At 44.7% G+C, this 23,156-nt stretch overlaps 1 protein-coding gene across 1 annotated transcript in view; it reads left to right on the top strand.

Moving 5' to 3' along the window:
* Cadps (calcium dependent secretion activator) overlaps positions 1 to 23,156 on the top strand; it is a 445,453-nt gene that overhangs the window by 276,702 nt on the left and 145,595 nt on the right. The window contains 2 exon segments of the mRNA XM_026779941.1: positions 5,414 to 5,522; positions 12,313 to 12,525. Coding sequence (XP_026635742.1) covers positions 5,414 to 5,522; positions 12,313 to 12,525 — 322 coding nt within the window.

The following is a 23,156-nucleotide window of genomic DNA, read 5'->3' as shown; positions in this document are numbered from 1 at the left end:
TAGACCGTAAAAGGCTAACCAACCCAATTATAAAATGGGGCACTGAGCTGAACAGAGAATTCTCAACAGAAGAAGTTCAAATGGCCAAAAGACACCCAAGGTGTTCCTTGAGACTCACTGTCAGTCTGTAGGAGAGTGGCAAGGACCAGAGGGACCCTCCTTGCTCCTACTGAGTACAGTGTGGACAAATCACAGGTTACTAGGAAGGCACCAGTTCCAAGGATCACCACTCAGAAGCCCAGCCCTGAGTGTAGAAGTATAGGAGGCAAGGGAAATGTGTGGCCATTCCAGATCAGAAAGTCTCATCTTTACTCCGCTTATATTTTCAAGATATTTTTCTTGGAGCTGGAAATAGAGTTCAGTTGGTAGAGTCGTAGTTTGCCCAGAATCTGGGAAGTTGGAGATTGGGAATCCATCCTTGACTAAGTAGCAAGTTCAAGGCCAACCTGTGATAAATGAGAACCTGGGTCAAAAAGGGTATTGTTTCTCTTCAATGTGCAAACTACTTCTGGTTTAAAAGGGGGGATAGTTTGTGTTCTTCCTCTTCAAAGTATTTCATCCCCATGTTAGTACTGCCAAATTGTATTTTAAATTTCTTCTAAAAATGCTAATATTGGCATATTCCTATGATCCCTTGAAGTTTTACAAAAAGTTCTTGACACTGGTCTGTGCAGGTTTCTATACTAGTACAAATTTTCTTCAAATTTAACATTGGGGAAAACAGAGGCTCAAAGAGCTTAAGTGGCCTGTTCAAAGATAGAGGCTGATGGGGCAAAGAGCTTGCTTAATGGTTAAGAGAACTGGTTGCTATTCAGAAGACCCAGGTTCGATTTCCAGCACCTACCTGGAGGCTCACACCCATAAATAACTTTAGCTCCAGGGATCTGGCACCCTTGTTTAGCCCCCCACAGCTATCATGTATGCATATCCTGTACATGCACACAAGATATCTATACACATAAAATTAATTTAAAAGTTTTTAAAGATGGTGGCGGACTAGCAGCCAACCACAAAGCACAGCACAGGTCTTCAGGCTGCAATTGCCTTATATACGTCTTAGAGATTCATATATACAAAATATCCGGATATTTGTTTACTTTGCATTTCATTAAACAGTGTAATTCCTAAACCCACATCCTCTGTTTCGGGTTTCCTACAAAGATCGTGACTAAAACCTCTCACTATCCCAGCTTTCAGAGACACTAAAGGTGAATGAGAGAAATCTAGTAAGAGCGCATAGCATGGCTTGGTTGGCAGTGCTTTAATAACCCCCCGAGATACACTACTAACACGGGCTAATCTCACAAATGAACTGTAAGACGTGTAAGTAGTCCAGGGGTTTATAATTGTGTGTGAATGTGTTTCCACATGGTACGCTGAAGGACGTACAGATGGTTACAAACCAGTCACAAATGACAGGAAACAAGCCCAACCAGTTTTCTAGCGCTCGCTCTTTTCAGTTTCTGTTTCGGTTTGTTTAACTGGTCGGTAGTTAGACTTTTAGGCTCTCAACTGTTTCGGTTTGTTTAACTGGTCGGTAGTTAGACTTTTAGGCTCTCACTGTTTCGGTTTGTTTAACTGGTCGGTAGTTAGTTAGACTTTTAGGCTCTCACTGTATCGGTTTGTTTAACTGGTCGGTAGTTAGTTAGACTTTTAGGCTCTCACTGTACATAGTCCAGCTTGCGTTTTAATAAGTGATCTTCCTTCCCCGGCCCATCAAGAGCTCGGGTTATAGCTGTATTCCACCACACCCAACTTTGCGATATGTTTTGTTTGTCTTTTTGGTTTGTTTCAGCTTGGGAGATCAGACCTAGGTCCTGTAGCTGGTTCTCCCCTGCTCTACCTCTGAGCCACCCCCAACTCCTGCTCCAGTCGCCTCAGCCCAGGTTCTGAGTCCACTGGTCAGATCTCAAATGATTTGCCTGTTTGGAGTTTTCCCCAGCCCAATACTAATTAGCCAATGCTAAAGTAGACAATGGCAGTTCGCGCCTTTAGAAGCCTCGTTCTACCTTAAAAGCACCAGAAAATGAGCCAGAGTAGCCAACAAAATAAAACTTTGATCAAGGCCTCAAAATTCCAGGAGCCCATCCTCAACTCTGCCCAGAGAATCGTGTTACTAAAGATCGCATTGACATGAGCTAGGACCCTGCAAGTCCTATGCCAGTCACTCAAAGCCATCAAATCTCTCTGTAGTGTGGCCTCTCTGTCTTCTCAAAGCACCTTCTAGACTCTGCCAATGACATGAATCCAGCAGTATTTTCTGTATCCTTAACTTTTTATCCTAATCAATACCAAGCTGGAGTGCGGCACCGTGGAGAACATTAGCCTAGAATGTGTAAGAACTAAGTCTGATCCCAGAGCCACTCAAAATAAAAGAAATTCGCAGTTTAAGGAGAAACAGGCGTTTCATTGAGAATAGCTTTCTATTAGTGAGGTGTGGCGGCTTTAAAAAACTTAAAGACCCCAAATCTTTGTTAGCTCTTTGGTGACCTCAAAGCGTTCTAGGAAAACTGAGGCTCATCTGAAACGAATTGGAGTTATTCCGAGGCTATTCTCCCCTTCTTTGAATCCTAAAGTCAATTGTCAAGCCCTAAAGAAAAAAAAATGCTCCCGATGAGCCAACTCAGGCTTGTTTAGTTTGGGTTCTGTTTCATTTCCTTTCTTTGCCAAGTCGCGCTGCCTCTGTCCGCGGGGAATCTCGGGCTGCAGTCATCAGTCCTGCCAGAAGAGGGCAGCAGCAGACAGAGCTGCTGCGAAGGAGCCACTGAACCAGGAAGGGAAAAGTAAAGGGTTCAGGAGTAGTAGAAACTTGCCTTTTGTTGCACTACGTTGTTTTGCGCCTAAAGTGCGTATCAATGCCTTTCTGGCTAATCTCACTGATAAGTTCTGCCCTGTCTCCGGTCTAAATCTCCGCAGGAGTGGTCTGGCAGCGTCTCCTGCCAGTTGTCACAGGGAGGGGACATCGTGGAGAGTTTGTTGTGGGATAGCCTGGTGCTATACTTGAAGACACCCTGTAAAGGGTAGACAAGGACATCACAGATAATACGTATTCCCCACCTGTCAGATTCCTTTAGCAAATGCCCGTTGTTATGTGGTACGGTTTGCTTGTAGACGTTCAAACAGAACCACAGTACTCCTTCAAGGGCCTCATCTACAGGCAAACCGACAGGCCAGAGACATGGGAGCTACTTGGCTAGGCACACCGATGGACGGAGTAAGATCTGTGTGGGCCTCAGCGGAAATCTCAGTAACTTCCCACTAACAAGGGGATACACGGGATACAGAGGAGGACAGGAAGAAAGGAGGAGGGGGTGAAGGAAGGAAGGGGCACAGCACAGGTAAGAACGATGAGGTTGAAAGGCATGAGAGTTTACAGGACACGGGTGGGGACCCAGCTTCTATGCTCACCCCCCATTTACACTCAGACCTCTGTTGTAGGAGAAGGGGATTTGGGGCGTTCTTCCTAATACAAGGAACTGGTTCATATTCCCTTATGAAAATTCTTCTTTGTAGTCTAGCCTCGTATCCCTTAGGTAGGGAGATGTGCATCCATTTATTCTTTAGAATCCCAAAGTGGGTAGTAAAATTCTCCCGAGGAGCCGACAGAGGGCAGCAACAGACAAACCAACTACGTGAGCATGCCTTCTCTTTCCTCACCCTGAACCTTCAGGACTCGGGACAGCGCAGCACATCGTGGGGCCTGAAAACACCAGTTTCTTAATTGCCATTAAAAAAGAGATCAGTCTCACTGCGGAGGTGACTGACTTGTCCCTAGCTGGGTTCGGAGTCTGCTTTAGAAAACGTCTCTTCCAATAAAGGGACGTAAGGGTTGAGGGACGTGGCAGTCCTTCAGCCAGGCATCTGACATCTTCCGATGATGGTAAATGTGCCTGTGAGCTTGGCTGGAAAATAGGGGTAGGTCTGCTTTGCCACAGGCTCCTTGCCAACAGGCCAGATGTAGAAAAGTGAAGCATCCTCACCAGTTCTGGATCCACAATGACAACAGGGTCCTGAAGGCGGGCCTGGAGCTCGGAGTGCCACCCTGCACTGCCGTGGAATGCCAATCTCAGTAAAGCTAGGGCTGCCATTTAGGGCACCAGCGACAACGGCCATGCCATCGGGGGCTCGGGACGCCCGCCTGTGACTGGCACCTAGCAGTCGAGTGCTCATTGCTTGTGACAGCATGTCACTGTTGCGCTTGTCTGTGATGGAGGGGAGACTTTACCAAGTAGCTGCAAGCGCCCCTTCGATAGCTGTAGGTAGCCAGAGACAAAATGAGAAACTTGATGCTGAGATACATCTGCAAAAGAAGTGCTTACTATATATGTATAAGGGTGGGAGAGAACGAGAGAGAGAAAAAGAAGGAAAGAACGGGGGAGAGCATACATTTTGTGAGCACATACATGAATGTGCCACCGTGCAGGACAAAAAAGCGACTTTGGGTCAGTCCTTGACCCTCACCTTGTTTGACTCGGGATCTCCTATTGCTTCTCACTGTGTAGGGCAGACTAGCTGGCCTGTGGGTTTCTGGACATCTCCTGTGTCTGCTGCTCTCTGTCCTTAGGGACATTGGATTGCAGGTTCGCACCACCCGCTGTGACTTTCCATGAGTTCAAGGGAACCAATCACCGGTTCTCGTGCTAGCGTGCTGTGTGCTTGATCCACCAGGCCGTCTTCCCAGCTTTTGAGACAGCTCTAAAGAAATTACCTTCTGTTTTCTAACTTCCAGCCAAGCCTGTTACTATATCTCTACTGTAGCTATAGGCATTGTAGGCCCAGCCCGGCCATGATTATTTTAGGTAATACTCCTAAAACGGCTGCCATTCGGTCAGCCCTGTGCCACAACAGAACGCCAAGGTGTGCATGTCAACCCAGTCATTTGTGGGGTGTGGTGGGGTCCAGTGTGACCCCATGACTCTGAAGGTGAAGGAGGAGAATCAGAAACTCAAGGTTAAGCTGAGTTATATAGGGAGGCCTCTCTCTCGACAGAATGAGAGGCTAGAGAGACCACCCAGAATCCACATTAAAAGGGGCCTGGTCAGAAACAGTGTCAAACAACAGGGTGGATGGCTCCTCATGTGTGACACCTGAAGCTGACTTTCGACCCCCCCCCAAACACAGGCTCACATACATGGAAATGTACCCCCATATGCACACACGTACATCTGCACCCACACGAGCAAATAACAGTAATGATGATACCTGACTGTTCCCAAGCACCCCTAAGTGTCCAGGAAAGACTCTAACAGGCAAGCCACATGTGAACCCCTTGAACCCTCGTGGGCCACTGTCAGATGCCCCATCCAGTGTGACGGAGACAGCCGAGGACCAGGGTTTCAGTTAGATGTGGGACATTTTCTACAGGGGCGAGCATTTCTGGCACCATCTCACGGTCTGCTTTCTCTTGCTGCAGGTCAGCCAGTACACTTTTGCCATGTGCAGCTATCGCGAGAAGAAAGCAGAGCCCCAGGAACTCCTACAGCTGGATGGCTACACCGTGGATTACACTGATCCCCAGCCAGGTACGCGCCCATTCCTAGGCTGTGACCCCACAACATGCTCATCTCTCTCGAGTCAGCAACAAGCTTATGTCGGTCCATGCTAGATGACAGTAGGCTGCTACATCAGAGAGCCTCTGGTTGGAAAACACACATTTTGTATATATATACAAAAATGTGTGTTTTATATATATGCATGCCTGGGACCACAGTGATGAACTATTGCATGGTTCTAAAAATATTCAGGGAAAAAGAATATATACTTGTATACCAGGGACTGCATTTGTGTGAGATTGTGTGGTGTGTGAGTACATGTCCATCTACATATGAGTATACATGTGTGTGCATGTGAAGACCGCAGTCGGGTGTCAGGTGTATTGCTCAGTGGCTCTCCTTATCATCTGAGACAGGTTCTCTTGCTGAATGAAGCAGGAGCTCAGTGATTGGCTAGGCTGGAGGGCCGGCCATCACATGCCAAAGTCTCCACCCCCTCCAGCACTAGGCTCACAGGTACAAGCCCAGCTGTTACACGCGTGTTGGAAACCAGGTCCTCACTCTTGCATGACAAGCGCTACACCAGCAGAGTCAACTCCTAAACCCCTAGCTGTGCCGCCTCTCCGGCCCCAGTGTGTGTCATTGTGTTTTGGTGTGTAAGAGAAAGAGAAGCTGCCTCTGTGCATGATGCCCGCTGGCCAGAGTCCGGGAACACACAAGGTTAGCGGATGGAACTTGAGGAAGAAACTTCCTCCGTTCCTTGGAAGTTACCTCTCTGAGAGAGGCGTCGAAGCGCCTGAGCTTACGCAGCGAAGACAGCCTTGCAAGAGGTGGTATTTCTCGTAAGCTCTACATTGCGTGCGTTCCACATCCTGCCCCATCGCACCTCTCCCCGTACCCATTTTATTTTTCTCCCAGAAAGCTGAATAGAAATCAGTCTCAAAGAACGAGGGGGGGGGCGTGCGAAATCATTTCAGCATATTAATGAACAACAAGCAGCCCTCTCCCGGAGAAGTTCATTTCTATGCCAAATCTACACAAGGCTTTTCCAACCACACTGCATCATTTGGCCCAAAACCTTCTCTGCAACTCCCATATTGCTCTTCCACGTGCAACAAAATACACAGAAATTTAAAAAAAATAAAATAAAAAGAAGAAGAAAAGAAAAAGATTTTTAAAAAAAGGAGTTTGAGAGAAGATGGGTTATTATGGGTTATTAAGCCAAAAACATGACAAAAGACTTGACTCCTTCCTGTCTAGGGACATCGGTCCTCTCAAATCCCTGGCCCTGGGGTATTCAAACTGTCAAATCCTTTCCTGTTTCCGTCGTTACTGCATCCTGCCATGGAAGCCACTGTAGAGTGCTGACTTTGTAAGATCGAGTTAACATTTTCGTCCAGAAGCTTTCATAATGAACGTATAATTTCATAATGAACTTATTATAGTGGGTTATATTTCATAATGGGCTTTCAAACTGGAGTTTGAAACAAGCAATTCTACACGGCATCGCAGGACAGGATTCTGCATTCAAATGCCAGCCATTGGGGCATTGTGTGATGGTTCGCATTCCTATCCAGTTTCTTATCTCATTCAGATGTCCTTTTAAAAAGTAAACTCAGCTGTGCTGGAGACACATGTCTCAGAGGTGGGGGGCAGAAGGCCAGGGTGAGGAGGGTACCGATGCCATCTCATCCCAGGACTCTGCTCAGAAGGCCATGCCCCCTCTTCCGGGTGCCCGTGCCAAGTGCCCATCACAGCCCCCAGGGAGAGGGATCAGAAGCATTAGCCTTCTTTTTAAATTAAGTGATTGGGGAGATCACAGTCTCTCTGAGAGTGGAGCCAGGACCTGGGCCTAACCCAGGTCACCTTGCGCTTGTCTTGTGCACACAAAGCTACCAGGGGATTTGCAGATTATATCAGGGCTTCTATTACACACACAGGAACAACCCCTGCATATTCTCTTCTTTTTACATTTGTATTTATTTTTACTTTATGCATATGGAGGTTTTGCCTGCATGTAAGTGCACCGCATGCATGCAGTGCCCACAGAGGCCAGAAGGAGGTATCAGATCCCTTGGAAATGGGCTTAAAAATGTTTGTGATCTGCTGTTTAAGTGCTGAGAACTGAACCTATATCCTCTACAAGATCACAAGAGCTTTTAACCACCCGGCCAGTGCTCCATCCTGCGTGTATCTTCTTAAAGCTCCTTTTGTTTCTTCCACATTTATCCCATGAGATATAATTTCTTGTGAAAGATGTAAGGGGAAAGTTGATTGTGTTCTTGAGGGTAGCAATGGTTGCTTCTCTCTGCCCTTTCTTGTGCTAAATCGTATTTACTTCTCTGGTAATATTTGGTTGGAAGGGGAAATTTGATAATTCTCTTGTCCTAAGAAAGTTCTAACTTGGAATTTTTTGTTTTCTTTTGATGCTGGAGTTGGATACCAGGGTCTTGTACCTGCTAGGCAAGCACTCAGCCACTGAGTTAAGGCCCCAGCCCCTTAACACTGTATTGGAGAGTACTTGTCAAACATCCCTGGTCCTTACTGAGGAGCCAGGAAGAGGTAATGCTTATTCCTCATACTTCCCGAAGCCTTGGAGGGGATTCCTGTATACTAGACACTTGGCCAACTTTAAATAAGGAGATGTAAGCAAATTAACAATGTAGCTAGTATGGTCAGAGATCAGGGGATGCTCTTGCAAGGTGAGCCTGTTAGTCAAAAAAGACATTAGGGTCTGTCTTCTACCTCCTCTTGGCTTTCTGCAGGCTATTAAAGAAGTTGTTGAGCACCATGATAGCCTATTTCTCTTATTTACTGTAAGTAAAGGTCTAACTGGAACTCCTTGTGTGGGATGCAGTCACAGAGATGCAGACATCTGTGTTCAGTAAACTGCCTGTTTAGGGGCCTTAGCATGCTGGTACAGAGGCCTGACAGAGTGTTAGCATGTTGACCCAGAGAACTGATGGACAGTGTTAGCATGCTGACCCAGAAGCCTGATAGACAGTATTAGCATGCTGATCCAGAAGCCTGATAGATAGACAGTGTTAGCATGCTGACCCGGAGTCTTGATGGACAGTGTTAGCATGCTGACCCAGAGAACTGATGGACAGTGTTAGCATGCTGACGCAAAGGGCTGATGGACAGCGTTAGCATGCTGACCCAGAGGGCTGATGGAGAGCATTAGCATGCTGACCCAGAGGGCTGATGGACAGTGTTAGCATGCTGACCCAGAGGGTTGATGGACAGTGTTAGCATGCTGACCCAGAAGCCTGATGGACAGCATTAGCATGCTGACCCAGAGGCCTGATGGACAGTGTTAGCATGCTGACCCAGAGGCCTGATGGACAGCCATAAGTTGGTTTGTGTACTGCCCCTTTAGAGCTCAGAGTGAAAATTTGCTCCTTTACTTCTCTCTGGTTCAATAACAGTTTCTCATTTACACAGTTAAGTCTCCAAATAAAATGATAGGCGTTCAGAATATTTCCATGGTTGCGTTCCTCGGCTCTGATGCCAAACAGACAGAAGGACATTAGGAGCCCACTTCTGCACTTATAGGCTAGTTTTGTATCCAGTGGGTCCTTGTACTCTTGTCTGGGACTCAGTTTCCTCACCTATAAAATGGGAATACTAATATTCAGATTACATGGGGCTATTGGGTGGGTAAAATAAAGATTAGGGAACAGTGCCCTTTTTCTCTCTGCCCTGAGTGATTACAGTAGTGAAGGTTCCCTGCTTTCTAAATGTATCCTCCAATGTCCTTCTGGCCATTGCTTCAGAAGTTTTATCCTGCCCCATGTCCATTAACAGGCCTGAGGGGCGGAGAGGCTTGAGGCCATGAGAAGGGCCTCTGAAGCAAGGCCAACCCTGGTGTCTACTGATTGTAGCATGGTGGCATATTTCCAAGGTCACCATGAAAGTAGGTACATGTTGACCCACCCTTTGTATCTGCTCCTTGATGCTCATTTCTCAGACAGAGGTATCCCTCAAAGTTCTTCCTTATTTTTGAAAGTTTCCCTCTTCTGGTGTCTTCCTTGAGGCTCCCTGGGTATCCAGTTTAAGTTTGTACTATCCTTCCTAGACCAGGCATTGTAGACCATTGTAAACACCTCCTTGGGATAAAAACCATCAGAAAGCCCTTCTTAGGGCCACTTTGATATTGTCACACTTGATCCTCTTTGTAAAGAAGTGGCTGGGGCTGAAAAGATGGCTCAGCAGTTAAGGTGCTTGCTGCTCTTGCAGAGAGACCACAGATCATGTTCCAGCACCAACATTGGATGACTCACAACCAAATCTAACTCCCGTTCCAAAGAATTTAATGGTCTCCTCTGGTTTCCACAGACACCTGCATGTAGATACGTATGTTCATACACACAGACAGATAAGTGTAATTTAAAAAAAACCAGATAGCTATTTATTGCTCCTGTCCCCTGGCCATTATAAATGAAAAATCCCCACATTGTAGAAATGACGCCTGAATTGACACAATGAGCACAATGGGGAAGTCTTCAGGACACAATAGCCCTCATCATTACAGCACACAGACTCCTGACTGGTCTTCACTGGCTACTCAGAGATGCTAGCCTGTCATTCATGGGCTTCTTGGCTCTCCATTAGAGGGGATACGGTACATATCTGATGAAGATATGAACGTTCGGCCTGGCTAGAGAACCTACTCACTGAAAACACAGGCTTCAGGAGTATGTTGATGGACTTGAGCTGTCTTTGGCCTAAGCCCAGAGAGATGCGTCTATCTCCATTGTCCTGAACACTTGAGAACTCTCCATGGAAAAACCAGGGCCACTTATTCAATAAATATTTGTTGAGCACCTGCTTTGTGCCATGCATTATGCTAGATACCAAGAAATGGAAGAGGTTAAATAAGATAAAACTTTTGTCCTTATGATGCAAAGTAAATTGTGGAGCTTACTAGAAGCTAGTTAAGATCCATGGAGGACTGGGAGATGGCTTCATGATAAAGAGCACTTCCTGTTCTTCCGGATGTCCAGAATGTGGTTCCTAGCACTCACATCAACATACAACTTGTAACTCTGGGTCCAGGGGATCTGACATCCTCTTCTGGTCCCCATGTGTATGTGGGGCCACAAATACACAGACACACACACACACACACACACATGTACACCCTTGAATAAATATCTTTAAAACAGAATAATAGAGAAAGATTAGTCAAGATAACAGAGCTAGGTTATCAGAGATAGAAGCCAAAGAAGACCTCCTAAGAAGCCACTTTCAAGCAAAGACAAGTAGGAGGAGGGGGTGTGAATCGTGCAGCCACAAGGTGCATACGTGAAAAGAAGAAAGGAGATCCTGCAGGTGGCAGAGAATCAATTGAGGTGCATTGCAAACCTTGGCAGAACCTGGGGTTTTAGTTCAATAGGCTAGAGCCTCTGGTGCATTGAGCAGAGAAATAGCATGAGCCATTGTCGTAAGCACAGACTGGGTTCTATACTGAGAACTGACACTAGGGCATGAGGCTGAAGGTGGCCAACTGAGGTAGGAGACTATTCAAGGTAATTACAGCCACATTCAGAAGCCAGCACTAGTGACAACAGAAAAGTCCCCCTGCTGGTGACCCAAGGCTAAGTCGCATCAGCATCTCAATGCCCATGGGAGAAATTAATGACAGAATCAAAACTAGCCCAAAGTTTGTAGGTTGTACTTTTTGAGCTGGATGGGTCCAGTTCTGCACAGGTGGAAAGAGGGTTAGGACAAAGATCAGGAGTTGGGCACTGGGCGTGCCATGCTTGAGATCTCCACCCATGTGCACAAACCCAGAAAGCTACCACTAATCTATGTCTGGAGTTGAAGGGAGAACGCCAGAGTTCAGGGAAATGCAAGGACCCTCCGTCCATGCCTCGCACCTCAAGGTTGGATGGCATCATCAGGACTATATCAGGAAAGGGATGAAGGAACAGAAAGAATATCAGGACACTTCCACAGGTAAAGGTGAGAAGGAGGAAGACAGAGAGCAAACAGTAAACAAAACAGAGCATCTTGCCGCATGCCCACCCACTGGGAGGCACGAGGGATGGGGGAGATCAGGGTTCTTGAAAGCCAATTAAAGTGATGTTTCAACAATAAAGAGTATCAACCGCTGCTGATCACGTGATGCAGTGAGTGGAATTAGGATTTCATGTTGAGGTGTGGCAAAATTAGCTTCATTGGTGGCCTTGACAACGCAGTTTTTAGGCGAGCTGCCACCTGATTAGAGAGACCTTAAGGCCTGATGGAGTGAGTCCCTTGCTGCTCCGAAGTGATCCTCAGTCTCCCCTCCCGTGCATCTGCTTCATCAGAGCTTGCTAGAAGCTTAGGGTCTCAGGCTCCCCTGCACACCCATGGATCAGAAGTTGCGGTTGTTCCAAATACCTAGCAATTGAGCAGCCTCAGTGGAGAGCTTCCTATCACTGTAAAGAGAGTAACAGAGGAGTAGCTGAGGGGAGAAGGGACCAAGAGAAGCGGCTAGTGTAATGGCATTGGTGACGATGGTTGGCAGGGATGAAAATGGAGATTTATTTTTCAATATGAGGGAAGGCTCAAGTGTTTTCTAGGCAGGTGTTTAACCAGTCTGCTTATTGCATTGCCTCCAGCCAAAGAAAGACATGAGCCCACCTTAAAGTGTTCCTTTACTACCCTGGCCCTACTCAGTGGCCAAGCAGTTCACAGATGCCCTGTCCGGGAGTTGGATAAATTGCTCCTCCCAGTTCTGGCCCAAAGAAAAGCTGGAGCGATTGCTTTCTAAGGACCGCACCCCACCGGAATTTTCTCAGCGCTGCTGATGTTGCTCTTCCTTTCCTTGCAGGTTTGGAGGGTGGCCGAGCCTTCTTCAATGCCGTCAAAGAAGGAGACACGGTGATATTCGCAAGTGATGACGAGCAGGATCGTATCTTGTGGGTCCAAGCCATGTACCGGGCCACGGGGCAGTCGCACAAACCTGTGCCCCCGACCCAGGTGCAGAAGCTCAATGCCAAGGGTGGAAATGTTCCTCAGCTGGACGCCCCCATCTCACAATTCTGTAAGTAAATATGCCATTTCTTAAAACAACAACAAAAAAATAGTTCTGTAAAGTAAATCTTCCCAGGTTGAATGAGAAAACCTAGTTGCTTATATATATTCCAAAATTGTGTTTGCTAGGAGCATGTAGCTAATGCAGGTCAAAACTTGGGGCGAAATATTAGATGATGTAATTTTAAAGTGCAATACTTGACATTCTCTACCAAGGACTAAACAAAGGAATGTATATTTTATGTCCATGCCTTTCTTCTGGTTTTGCCAAGAGTTTGGAATTCACAGCCAAATGCGTATTTGTTTGAGTCCCTCAAATATGGTAGATTCTGTAAACCGTTGCTTCGTCTTCTCCTATTAAAAGGAATTTAAAAATAGGGACGATTTGAAATAAACTTAAATCTGCAATTTAGAACCACTTAAAAATAAATGATGACATTAGCACATGCAGTGGTAGGGAAAAAAAAACCCACGATACCTAAAATCACATTCTGAGCAGAAATATCGGAGACCCAAAAACAGCCCCCAGTTCTTCTGCAGTCTCTCCCCCACGCCTGTGTCTCTTTACGTGTCCTGCCACTGTTTGCCCCAAAGTGTGGGCACTTCTTTCGCAATATTTCTAAACCCAGCTTAAGGTGAAAGCCAGAGGCAGAGGCTTCTTAAAGACATTTATTTTCAAAAGAAAAATACAATGAGAGATTTACAGACCCATTGTTTATTCCACACAGAGGTCTTCAACTTTATCTAGGGGAACCTGGGGTGCGAGTCCCGCCTAGCAGCTGTCATGTTGGATTCTTATTTTAGTGTGAGAATCCCCCTTTCAGCAGAGTCAGTGAGCACTTGTTCGCCAAGGAGAACATCCTAACGAGGAAGTCCCATGAGGCCCTTGCTCTCACAGCATCTGCACCCAGAGGATGTCCATATCACCCACAAGTCACCCCCCCAAAGGGGACTATCTCTCACATCGACAGATGTTAGTCACACAGTGGTCACTCACCAGATCAGGACTGGAGGGGATGGGCAGCAGGCAAGTTGACAGTCGAGACTTCTCAGAGCTCAAGTCCAAATGGTAGGGAGTTGACTTCCAGACTGAGGTGGCATGAATAGGATGGCAGAGGGGAAAGACACGTGCAGGGAGCCCAAAGCAGAGGCTGTACTTCTGTGGGATGCTTGTACAGTGTCTCCACTGTTGCTCCTAGGCCAAACCTGGGCTGCCACAATTCTGCAGCTACAGAAACTACGGAGGGAAATTAGCTTTTAGCGAGTCTCACTGCTGTGGATATTTCTAACTAACAAGGGTAAGAGCCTTTGGGGGAGGCAGGCTATCCAGTGGGGGAAGCCAGTTCCATTTCCAGTGGGTTCCTAAAGAAGAGGCATTCCTTAGTGCATCCTGACAAATAACAGCACACAGCAGCTTTCCACACAGAAAACCGTGAAAGAATAAGGAAGACATGAGCTTGGAGCCAGGGCAGAGGGGATAACCCTGAAGGGACTACCCCCGAACTGCATACTTTAGGATCTTCAGTGACATAAGGCATACCCCGTATTTACTTGATATCTAAATAAAGGGCATCTGTGGGACAGGGTCCTCCCCTTCACTGCCTAACAATCGCTTATTAACATCTCTGGAACTAACATTACCCGCCACACCCTCATCCTGAATTATCTTTGTATGAGAAAAATCCTAATTATTATCACCATTCCAATCAACCTCATGAAAGAGCTATTTCAAATGATATTTGGAAAATTCTCTTCTTTCCAAATGATCTCCGATTCTCCTGAGGTCATTTCACTTGCACCCTGTGTCTGTATTCTGCCATCCACCTACAATAAGAAATGGCTGCATGGCTTGCGGTTGGCCCTCCATGTCTTCACTAATCTAGGGAAGAGAAATACAGAGTGTCATAGGGAAAGGTAGTGGGGATGTCACTCAGTGATAGAATATGTACTTGGAGCATGCAAGACTCTGTCCTAAGACCCTAGCGCCACTCCCACAAAAGAATTTAAAAGACCCACAGAAGCTGCTGAAGAGGGATAAGCCTTCATAGAAACGCATGAGGTCCAACCGTCGAGGTCCCCATGTAGATAGGATACAGTTCATTCTAGGTCCTTGGAAACCAAGAGCTAGGATTCAACAGAGTGTACAGTGACTCAGTACATGTCACAACCCCATTTGAAATATCTTAGAAGGGTCATCCAGGAAATCCTGGAAGGTAGGATTGGAGGATAAGAAGCTCATGCTTATAGGGTCTACAGTATAGAATATACAAGACAAATGAAATGGATATGCCTATAAAACTGATCAGAACCTGGGGATAATTCATCTTCTTCTCTGGCGACCTCTTAAGCTCTGCCTAGGAGTGAAGGGCCTTCAGAGAGTGTGAGGTGCCTTCAGAGCCACTTGGTTCTTGAAGAATAAGGCCACCGCATGCAACCATTCCAATTGCTCACTCCAGGAGACTCTTTTCTTACAGTCAAAGATGTGAATGGCGCTCATTTGCTTGTGCGGTACCCAGTCTTCCCGGCTGTGCATAGTGGCCCTGTGAGAAAGGCAACCCAGTGATGCTGATTTCCACGGCCCTACTCTTGCTTCATTGACAATGAAGCAGAGCACACACACACACACACACACACACACCCATTGCTTCAGATTCTGTCTGTTGCAACCACAGGACAGGCAGGGTCAGAAGCCAGCAAAGGAAGTCAGCGAAGATGTAACCAGCCCACCTTCAGTCCTTAAGCCTTTGCAGTTAAGGCTAAAACAAAAGCAATAGGGAAGATCAGAAAGGGAACCCGGGCTTTGCATTCCATGGCGTCACAAGGAGGTTCTGCCTGGCAAGCACACATACAGCAAAGGGTGGCTTCGAGAAGGGCTCATAAGACTTTGTGGAACTTGCCACAGAACAGGCATGGCTGCCTGTATTATCTCAAACCATCACCATCAAACAGGACAAGCTTTGTGTGTGTGCGTGGGAAGCTCACCCTTATTTGCTTGAGGCTTCCCTATGTGTAGGATCCAATCCTGTATACCCAGAACTTCTCAGTACCTGGCAAACATAAGCTGTGTTGGTCACTAAGGACCACAAAGCAAGGGAAAGTAAATATCAATTCTAGTGTAGTTCTAAACAGTAAACCTTGGCCATTCACTTCTATTGGGTTGATTTGCTTTACTTACCTTTCATCTCACAGATGAACACAAGCACAGATTCTCTAGCTAGGAAGAAAAGGGGAGGGGGAGAAAGAAAAGATTAAAAAAGAGCAAGTAAAAGAAAATCAAGTATTGCATTTTAAAAAGGTTTCCTTAAGTTGCACAAGATCAGGGTCGCTGCTGCTTACCTGACTGCACACGCCTAGTTAAATCTTGGTTCTGAATATTTGTGAAAATCCTGCCCATTCTTACCAGCGACCAATCTTAAAGACTTTTCAGTGACTTCACAGGGTGATCCCTGTGTCAGAATTTACACAGCCAACAGAGGCCACGTAGAAAAGAAAAGCCACATAGAAGCGTTTGGGGGACAGAAAAAAATTAAGAAACACCCCAATCTTGTCCTTTCCCTGTCTGTTCCAAGGGATCTGGGGAACCGGACATTTTACAGTTTGGGAGACTTTTGAGAATCTGTGTTTTGGGCTGCTTCCAAATTCAGTTTAACTGACTTCTTGGGGGCAATTGACTTTTTTTTTCTTAATTTCAAAAGTTCAATTTCGAAATGCAAAGACACATCTAAGAAAGAGTGATACAGAATTGAAAAAACCTGGGGCCAATAGACCCTGCTGTTGATTGGTTTGTCTGTGACTCTGCAGAGGTCTGGGGAGGTCCCTGCCCACCTCTCAGACCATTTGCTCTTCTGTGGTTTTTATTTTGTATGTATGTTGTTGATTTATTTTTTTCCACTTTAGTTAAGTTTTTTTTTTATGAGGTGGTATCTAGTTCCACAAGATGTTTTTTTGTTGTTTTGTTTTATTTTTAAACAAATACTTCTAAGTCTCCAATTTCTAAGGCCAGTGTTGCACACTTTGGGTATGCCCAAATCTGGAATTGAGTATTGCCACAGTTCACTGTGCCAGTGGCTACTCGTAAAAGATACCTCATCTCTGTCAGTGGGTATTATAGAAACAATATACAGAATAATGCAATTCTCATTCAGTGTGGGTTGGGGAAGGAAAGTATGTTAAGCTTTGGCATTTGGTCAATGATTGCTGAATATAGTGCTTGCATTTAGTCGTTTTAATGTCTGTTTCTCAACTAACTACTGTTAACTACAACATGCACCCCGAGTTAGACGTTGCTGGGAACTGCTCTATTTTTATCACCACGAAAATAATCTTCCACCAGTTAGGGGGAGTTCAATTACCGTTGATTTGGGGGAGGTTGATTTTTGTTGTTGTTGTTTTGTTTTACTTTAAGTTTTCTCGTGCAATCTTTGCTCAAACCCAAGAATGATAGCTGCTAGGCTAGAACTCCTGTCTGCTTTCCTGAGCCTTGTTGCTAGTCTTTATGTTATTCTGGTTTGTTCCTTCTTACCCTGCTAACTTCTAGCTGGACTGAAGGGTAAGTGCTCCCCTATAGCTAGCACAGCTCAGATAATCCTGACTCGATTATCTGACACCTGCAATGTGCTTCCTCTCTCCTCTTCGACCTCCCTCATGTCTAGACTTTGTAGTATGAGCTCTCATGTTATTTTCCTGACCTTAGGTTGGAAATGTAAGCTTCCATACTGAAGCTAGGATGCATGTCATGTGTGCATAATTGCCTCCTCTCCTTGGCTTTCATATTGGCATCAAATGAACTTTTGAGTAAAGCCACCCAGGAACTTCTGATGTTTTTCCGTTCCGAGAATAATTAATGACTATTACAAGGAAATGGCCAGCAATGCCATTGTTTCATGGAATCCATAGTTACCCGACTGCTCAATGCCTGAAAACAGATCATTTTGCACTTTGACACAGTGATGTGTTGTTGTTGTTGTTGGTTCTCCTTCCCCATTCCAAAAATTAGAATGGTCAGCTACCAATGGTGTGCTCACCATGGATACCAGACAGATAGAAAGATGAGGTAGGAAACCCAGTGATCTTACCTGAGCAATACTTGAAATTACAAGCTACCACTAATAAAGTAAATGCATTATTTGAGCGTTAGAGAGCTCATTCAACTTGGCTTACTGGTATACCTCAAATAAAACCCACTGAGGACGGATTCTGCATGCAGATCTGTAATACATGGTCCATATACAACAATGACAAATTAAAGGCACACATAAGTCCATATACTCTATTCACAAAGGTTTCTAGTCCAGGATCTCACGGAGCCCAGGAGGATTTTGAATTCTCCTCTCAAATGCTGTTCTGCTCCTTCCCCAAGAACAATGACAACAATAACCTCTACAGCTTTACTTGCATTTCTATTAATTTTTTTTCTAAATGTAACCCTCTGAAAACCAGGGAAAACAATATTTTAAAACTTCAGGAAAATCTTTATACTACTGTTAACCAAAGAGAGTCTGTAATTCCTTTATTCATATAGGGTCAAGCTGCCTACGTAAAACATACTGTGAGAAAAACGTCACTTTAGAGGGAGTAGACAATTTGGTCAAGAGAGCAGGCAAATATGTATTTGAGTTCTCTGAATGCTGATTTAGAAGACTGTAGGTCATACCATTCCTCCTGACCATTTAACAGTAGTCTTTTCTTCTGATTCCTTTTGTTCGTATTTTTTTTCTTTAATTTGCTTTTTTCTCCCTTTTTTTCTCTTTTATTTTGCATAAATGTACCCCTGGCTAGCAGACAGATCTTTTCCACCACTCCCAGAAGATACTTGATTTGACTTTCCCTTCTTTGGAATGTCGGATGAGGCATCTGAAAAGCCTATTATAGTGCGGGAACTTAGTGGGAGTGAGGACTCTGCTTATTTTGTTTCTAGAACGAGAGGATGGATGACCGGGTGAACTCTGTTCTGAGCGAATTGACATGTATTTTGCACAATGCACTGCTGTCCTAGTAGATTTTCTAATAGTCGTTTGCCTGGTTTTCTACGGTTTTATTTTATGAGATTTTTGCTATGTCTTCTATTGTCAACTTGCAGTTGCTACATTGCAGGAATGCAATACTAAAGATTAATTCAACATCCACTTAATGTGTATGACCTGCAGCACACCACAAATCATTCTTCTTGTTGTTAAGATGAAATGGCTTCTTAAAAGGGCTCTGTAGTAAGTGAGGTCCAAATATTTCCAAGTTCCATAACCCATGCTAACGAGAACATATTAAGTGAAGATTCATTTTTATTGACTGACATTCAACAGATTATTCCCTAATTGTTTGAGTATTATCAGGTCAGTAAGCTACATTATTAATTAAATATAGAAAATTTATCTCTGCTCATATATTAAAGAATATAAAATTAATTAATTGAGACTATAAAAGTCATAGCAGGACAATTCATTGAAAATATAGTAATTGCAATAGGGAAACTTACAAAGAAAGCAGTTGTTATTTTGACTTTGGTTATTGACCAAATAATCTCTGTTGTGATGTGATTTTCTTTATATACTCAAAGCAATTGTCTTACAAAGAGTTAGATGAAGCTAGCATTGAAATAAATGCTCCTGTTTACCCCCGCCCCTTGAGTGTTTTGCCATGGAAATTTAAAACTGCCACGTGACCCTTGGCCTCCAAAGACACCATCCTCTCTCGGTCCTTCACCGTGAGATTAATCTAGTCAGAGAAACCAAAAAGAAGTGAAGTTGTCTCCCAGACAAGTGGTCCACTGCGTGCCTCCGGACAGCAGGCATGGCAGGGCCAGTCTCATGCTGGGCACAGGATCCCCTAGTTCCTTGACTGCACCAAGAAAAGCTCTTGTAGAAAAATCTGTAAACAGCCAGCTGCCATCAGTCATTGTCATTTCGTCCTCTCGTGTCTCCTGATGAGGCTGAACTGCTGTCATTGCTCGTTACTGTCCAAACCATGCGTCCACTCCTGCACTGTCAAGCAGATATGACATGCGCACATTCTCCATACAAGAAAGATACAAAGTCACCTTTTAATTTAGAGTTTGGGCTCGCAGATGACTTTCCAGTTACATTAGCTCTCCTCTTGCCTCTAGCTCCTATCGGGAGCAACAAGAGCCCTGAGTGTGCTCTAAATTTCAAAAATAGAATCTCTACCCCAGTTTATCGTAGGGTGGGTTTGTGAGAGAAAAGAGCCCTCTTAGACAATGTAGGAATTAGCGGCCATTGTTATGTTTAGCAAAAGAATTCTTTCTCGTTTGCCCGTGAAAAGCTCCAATGTATAACATTACAAAATAAAGATATTTATTAGCCCTTTGTTTCTAATCCCTGAGCTGTGGTAATAACAGTGGGAAAATCTTTTAAATTTAAAAACTATACTATGCATTCAAGAAAATTGTATTTATTTGGAATACACTGTAAATGTATCTAAGATACAGTTTTCTGAAATAAGAACATGTAAATTTATTTTCTGTTAATATAAGATACTACGAAAACTTATTTTTCTAGTCATATGAGGAAAAAAGAAAGAAACTATCAACCTTGAATTGAACCCAGACATCATAACCAACTAAACAGTACCATAAATGTCAGGGAGTCTCTTGGGGAGTCGTTACATGAATTTCAATAAAGGAGATTAAATGAGGAGATGAAGTCCATAAAATGATTGCACGGTAGGAAACAGTGTTCTTAAAACACTCCTTAAATGTCAAACTGCAGTTTTTTTCTAGGCCAACTTCAGGTAAAGGTTTTCATGAGGATCCACCTGTAAGCAACACCTGCTGATAAGCCGGGGTCCCTCAGGCTGTCTCTGTTAACCAACGTCACTGGTAGGATGGAAGATTCTTAATGCTATAGAGGTACCAAATGTCAACTCAATTCATCTATGTCTAACTTGAAGCCAGTTCCCTATCCCACACCACAGAGGACTTAAAACACCCTTACCAGCTAAGCCTCACAAATTGGACAGTCAGCATCCTTTGAAAGGTGTGTTGGGGCTCACCCTAGTCATGTAGCCTACGAAACCACAGGGCCCTTTTAGAGCATTTCCGTCCCTCGCAGACCAATACGTACTTGGGGGTAACTTTGAAACCAAGGCTGGGAAAGGTTAAAGTTAGTGCTGAAAATCTACAAAATCCTAAGTTTCTTTCTCTAACTCTTTCATATCAGTAGCCACAGCAACAAACAGGGTTAGTATGTAATTCCCAGAGCAAGCAGCGTTCCAAACCTCGCTGGAATTTTAGAGAGGTACGCTGGCTTCCTGACGCCATTTTGTTCACGCTAATACTCAGACTCATTTTCATTTTCTTGACACCCACCAAACATTGGCAAAGGAAGTAACCCCAGTGTCCTGAGTTCAGGAAACGACTTTCGAAAACTTTTTCTCTGGGCTGTTTTCCCTCAGTGATGTCAACCTTGGAGTTTTCTTTTTCTTTACCCCCCCCCCCCAGTTCTCATTGTTTGTGCAAAGGGAAACGGAGTTGCGAAGAGCGTTTGTTTTTCGTGTTCCGTGCTGCAGGAGAACAGACTGGGACAGTGCAAGGATGATTATGTGGTGTTGCTTGGGAAGCGCCCACAAGCTCTTTGAAACAGAATTTGGAACAGCTGGACCACTGCAGTGTTTTATTTTAACATAGACAACATATGTAATGCATATGGTCCTCGACTTGTATGGAGACACAGGCAGACAATCTGAATGGTATCCAAAGGCACCTGCACCTAGAATTCTGTTTCCTTCTCGGCGATTTTCCCCCTAAGAGCACATGTTCCCGCTTTTGGATTTGAGAGAAGCCATCTGAATTCCCATGTGTGTGTCTCCTTAATAAAGCTAGCGGGGAGTTGCCTGGGATGGAGGTGTCAGAGTCACTCTCTCCATTAATAGTCACCTGCTAAGGACCTGGTTCCTGCAGAAGCTAGCAAGGAAACAACAGGTCATGAAAGTTCTCAAGAGACACATTACCCGCTCAGAGCTTCTGTGGTGTGTATGTATCCTGACACCAGAGAAATCGGAACGGAACCCATACAAGCCAGGCAGACTGTAAGAATCAGTTATGTAGGGACAGGGCAGAATTCTAAAGAGGAGAGACAGGGATGGGTTGACAGTTTCCTAAAATGTAAAGAAACAAGAAGGTATGGACTATTGACTATAAATACAGAGGCACCGTTGGCTCGCTAACAGCTGAATGCAATCTGACTTTGCAAGATCTAAGAAGCCTGCCTGTTGACTCCTAGGCAACATCAATTGAGTGCTTACTGTATGTCAGGACATTTGCTAGACCCCATCAGCAACTCTATGACACAGTCTGCAAATGCTACCTTTAATTCGTAAATGAGGGTAAGGAGTCTAAGAAACATTAAACACTTGCACATACCACATACCACAAACTGGTGTTCCAACCTTCAATCCGGTTATTAGGAATCCCACCCCAACCCTCTGCTGAATTCTCTGCTCTTCTAAGTAACAGATCAATTGTGAGTTTAGTGTAACAGTAATCCACAAAATCAATACCTAGAAGACATTGGGCAGAAGAGATGACGTAAAGGATCTTGCCGACAAGCCTGGTAGCCTGAGTTTGATCCCCAGGACCTACATCATGGAAGGAGAGACCCAGTTCCCAAAAGCTGTCTTCTAAATTCAATATGCATGCCATGTCAGGCTGCACACATACACGAGTGAGTGCACACACACACACACAGAGGGGGGGGGGAGAAAGAGAGAATAAATAAACAAATGTAATTTTAAGATAAATAGATAACACATACTGACAGCATGGGTTTATTTACTTTGATAAAATAAGCACAGTATTTTGACAACTGTGTACCAAGCACTACCTGTACTCTGGGGTTTTGTTTTTGTTTTTCTGGATCCTGGGAATGTAGTAAAGGACAGAAAATTCTAGAATCCCTCCTTAAGGTTCAGATGCTTTGATGTGATGCCTCAAGTTAGCGTTCTTCTTTCCTTTTCAGAATATAAGATAGGGGAACCTGCTCGAGCTAGTGCTGAGAGTCAGCCACCCGTAGAAGTCTTCTAGGCAAGCTCTCTAGTCCTAAGCACGAAGTAATGTTATCTTACTTGCTGGAGCCCCTCTCCATTATGCACCATCCCTTAGGTATAGGTTTGCAAAGATCCTGAAGATCAGTAAACTGCAGTCCAAAATGGCAGAGAGGAGACAGAAAAGTCAGCTCATCTGCCATATCAGGAAACTGAGGTTCAGAGATTAAACAATCCCACCAGCACATGGCTACCATTTAAAGATGGAGGCCAGATGCTGGAGAGGTGGCTAAAGTACTGGCCACACAAGCCTTAGGACCGGAGTTCAGATCCCCATCACACACAGAAAAGTCAGTCACAGCAGTGATAGGAGGGTCTGAGACAGGCTGGGCAGCCAGTCTTGCTGACTTAGTGAGCTCCAGACTTAGTGAGAGACTTTGTCTCAAAACAAATAAGGTTGAGAGCAACTAAGACTTAGTGTTGACTTCTGGCTTCCACATGCAAGCACACACATACACACACACACATATACATACACTCACACACACACTCTCATACACACACACATATACATACACACACACTCTCATACACACACACTCTCATACACTCACACATATACACACACACATATACATACACACACAC

This window comes from Microtus ochrogaster, chromosome 6 (genome assembly GCF_000317375.1).
Source record: "Microtus ochrogaster isolate Prairie Vole_2 chromosome 6, MicOch1.0, whole genome shotgun sequence".
Lineage (NCBI taxonomy): Eukaryota > Metazoa > Chordata > Mammalia > Rodentia > Cricetidae > Microtus > Microtus ochrogaster.
The sequence above is the reverse complement of the archived record's forward strand: the minus strand, read 5'-3'. Positions and strand labels throughout refer to the sequence as shown.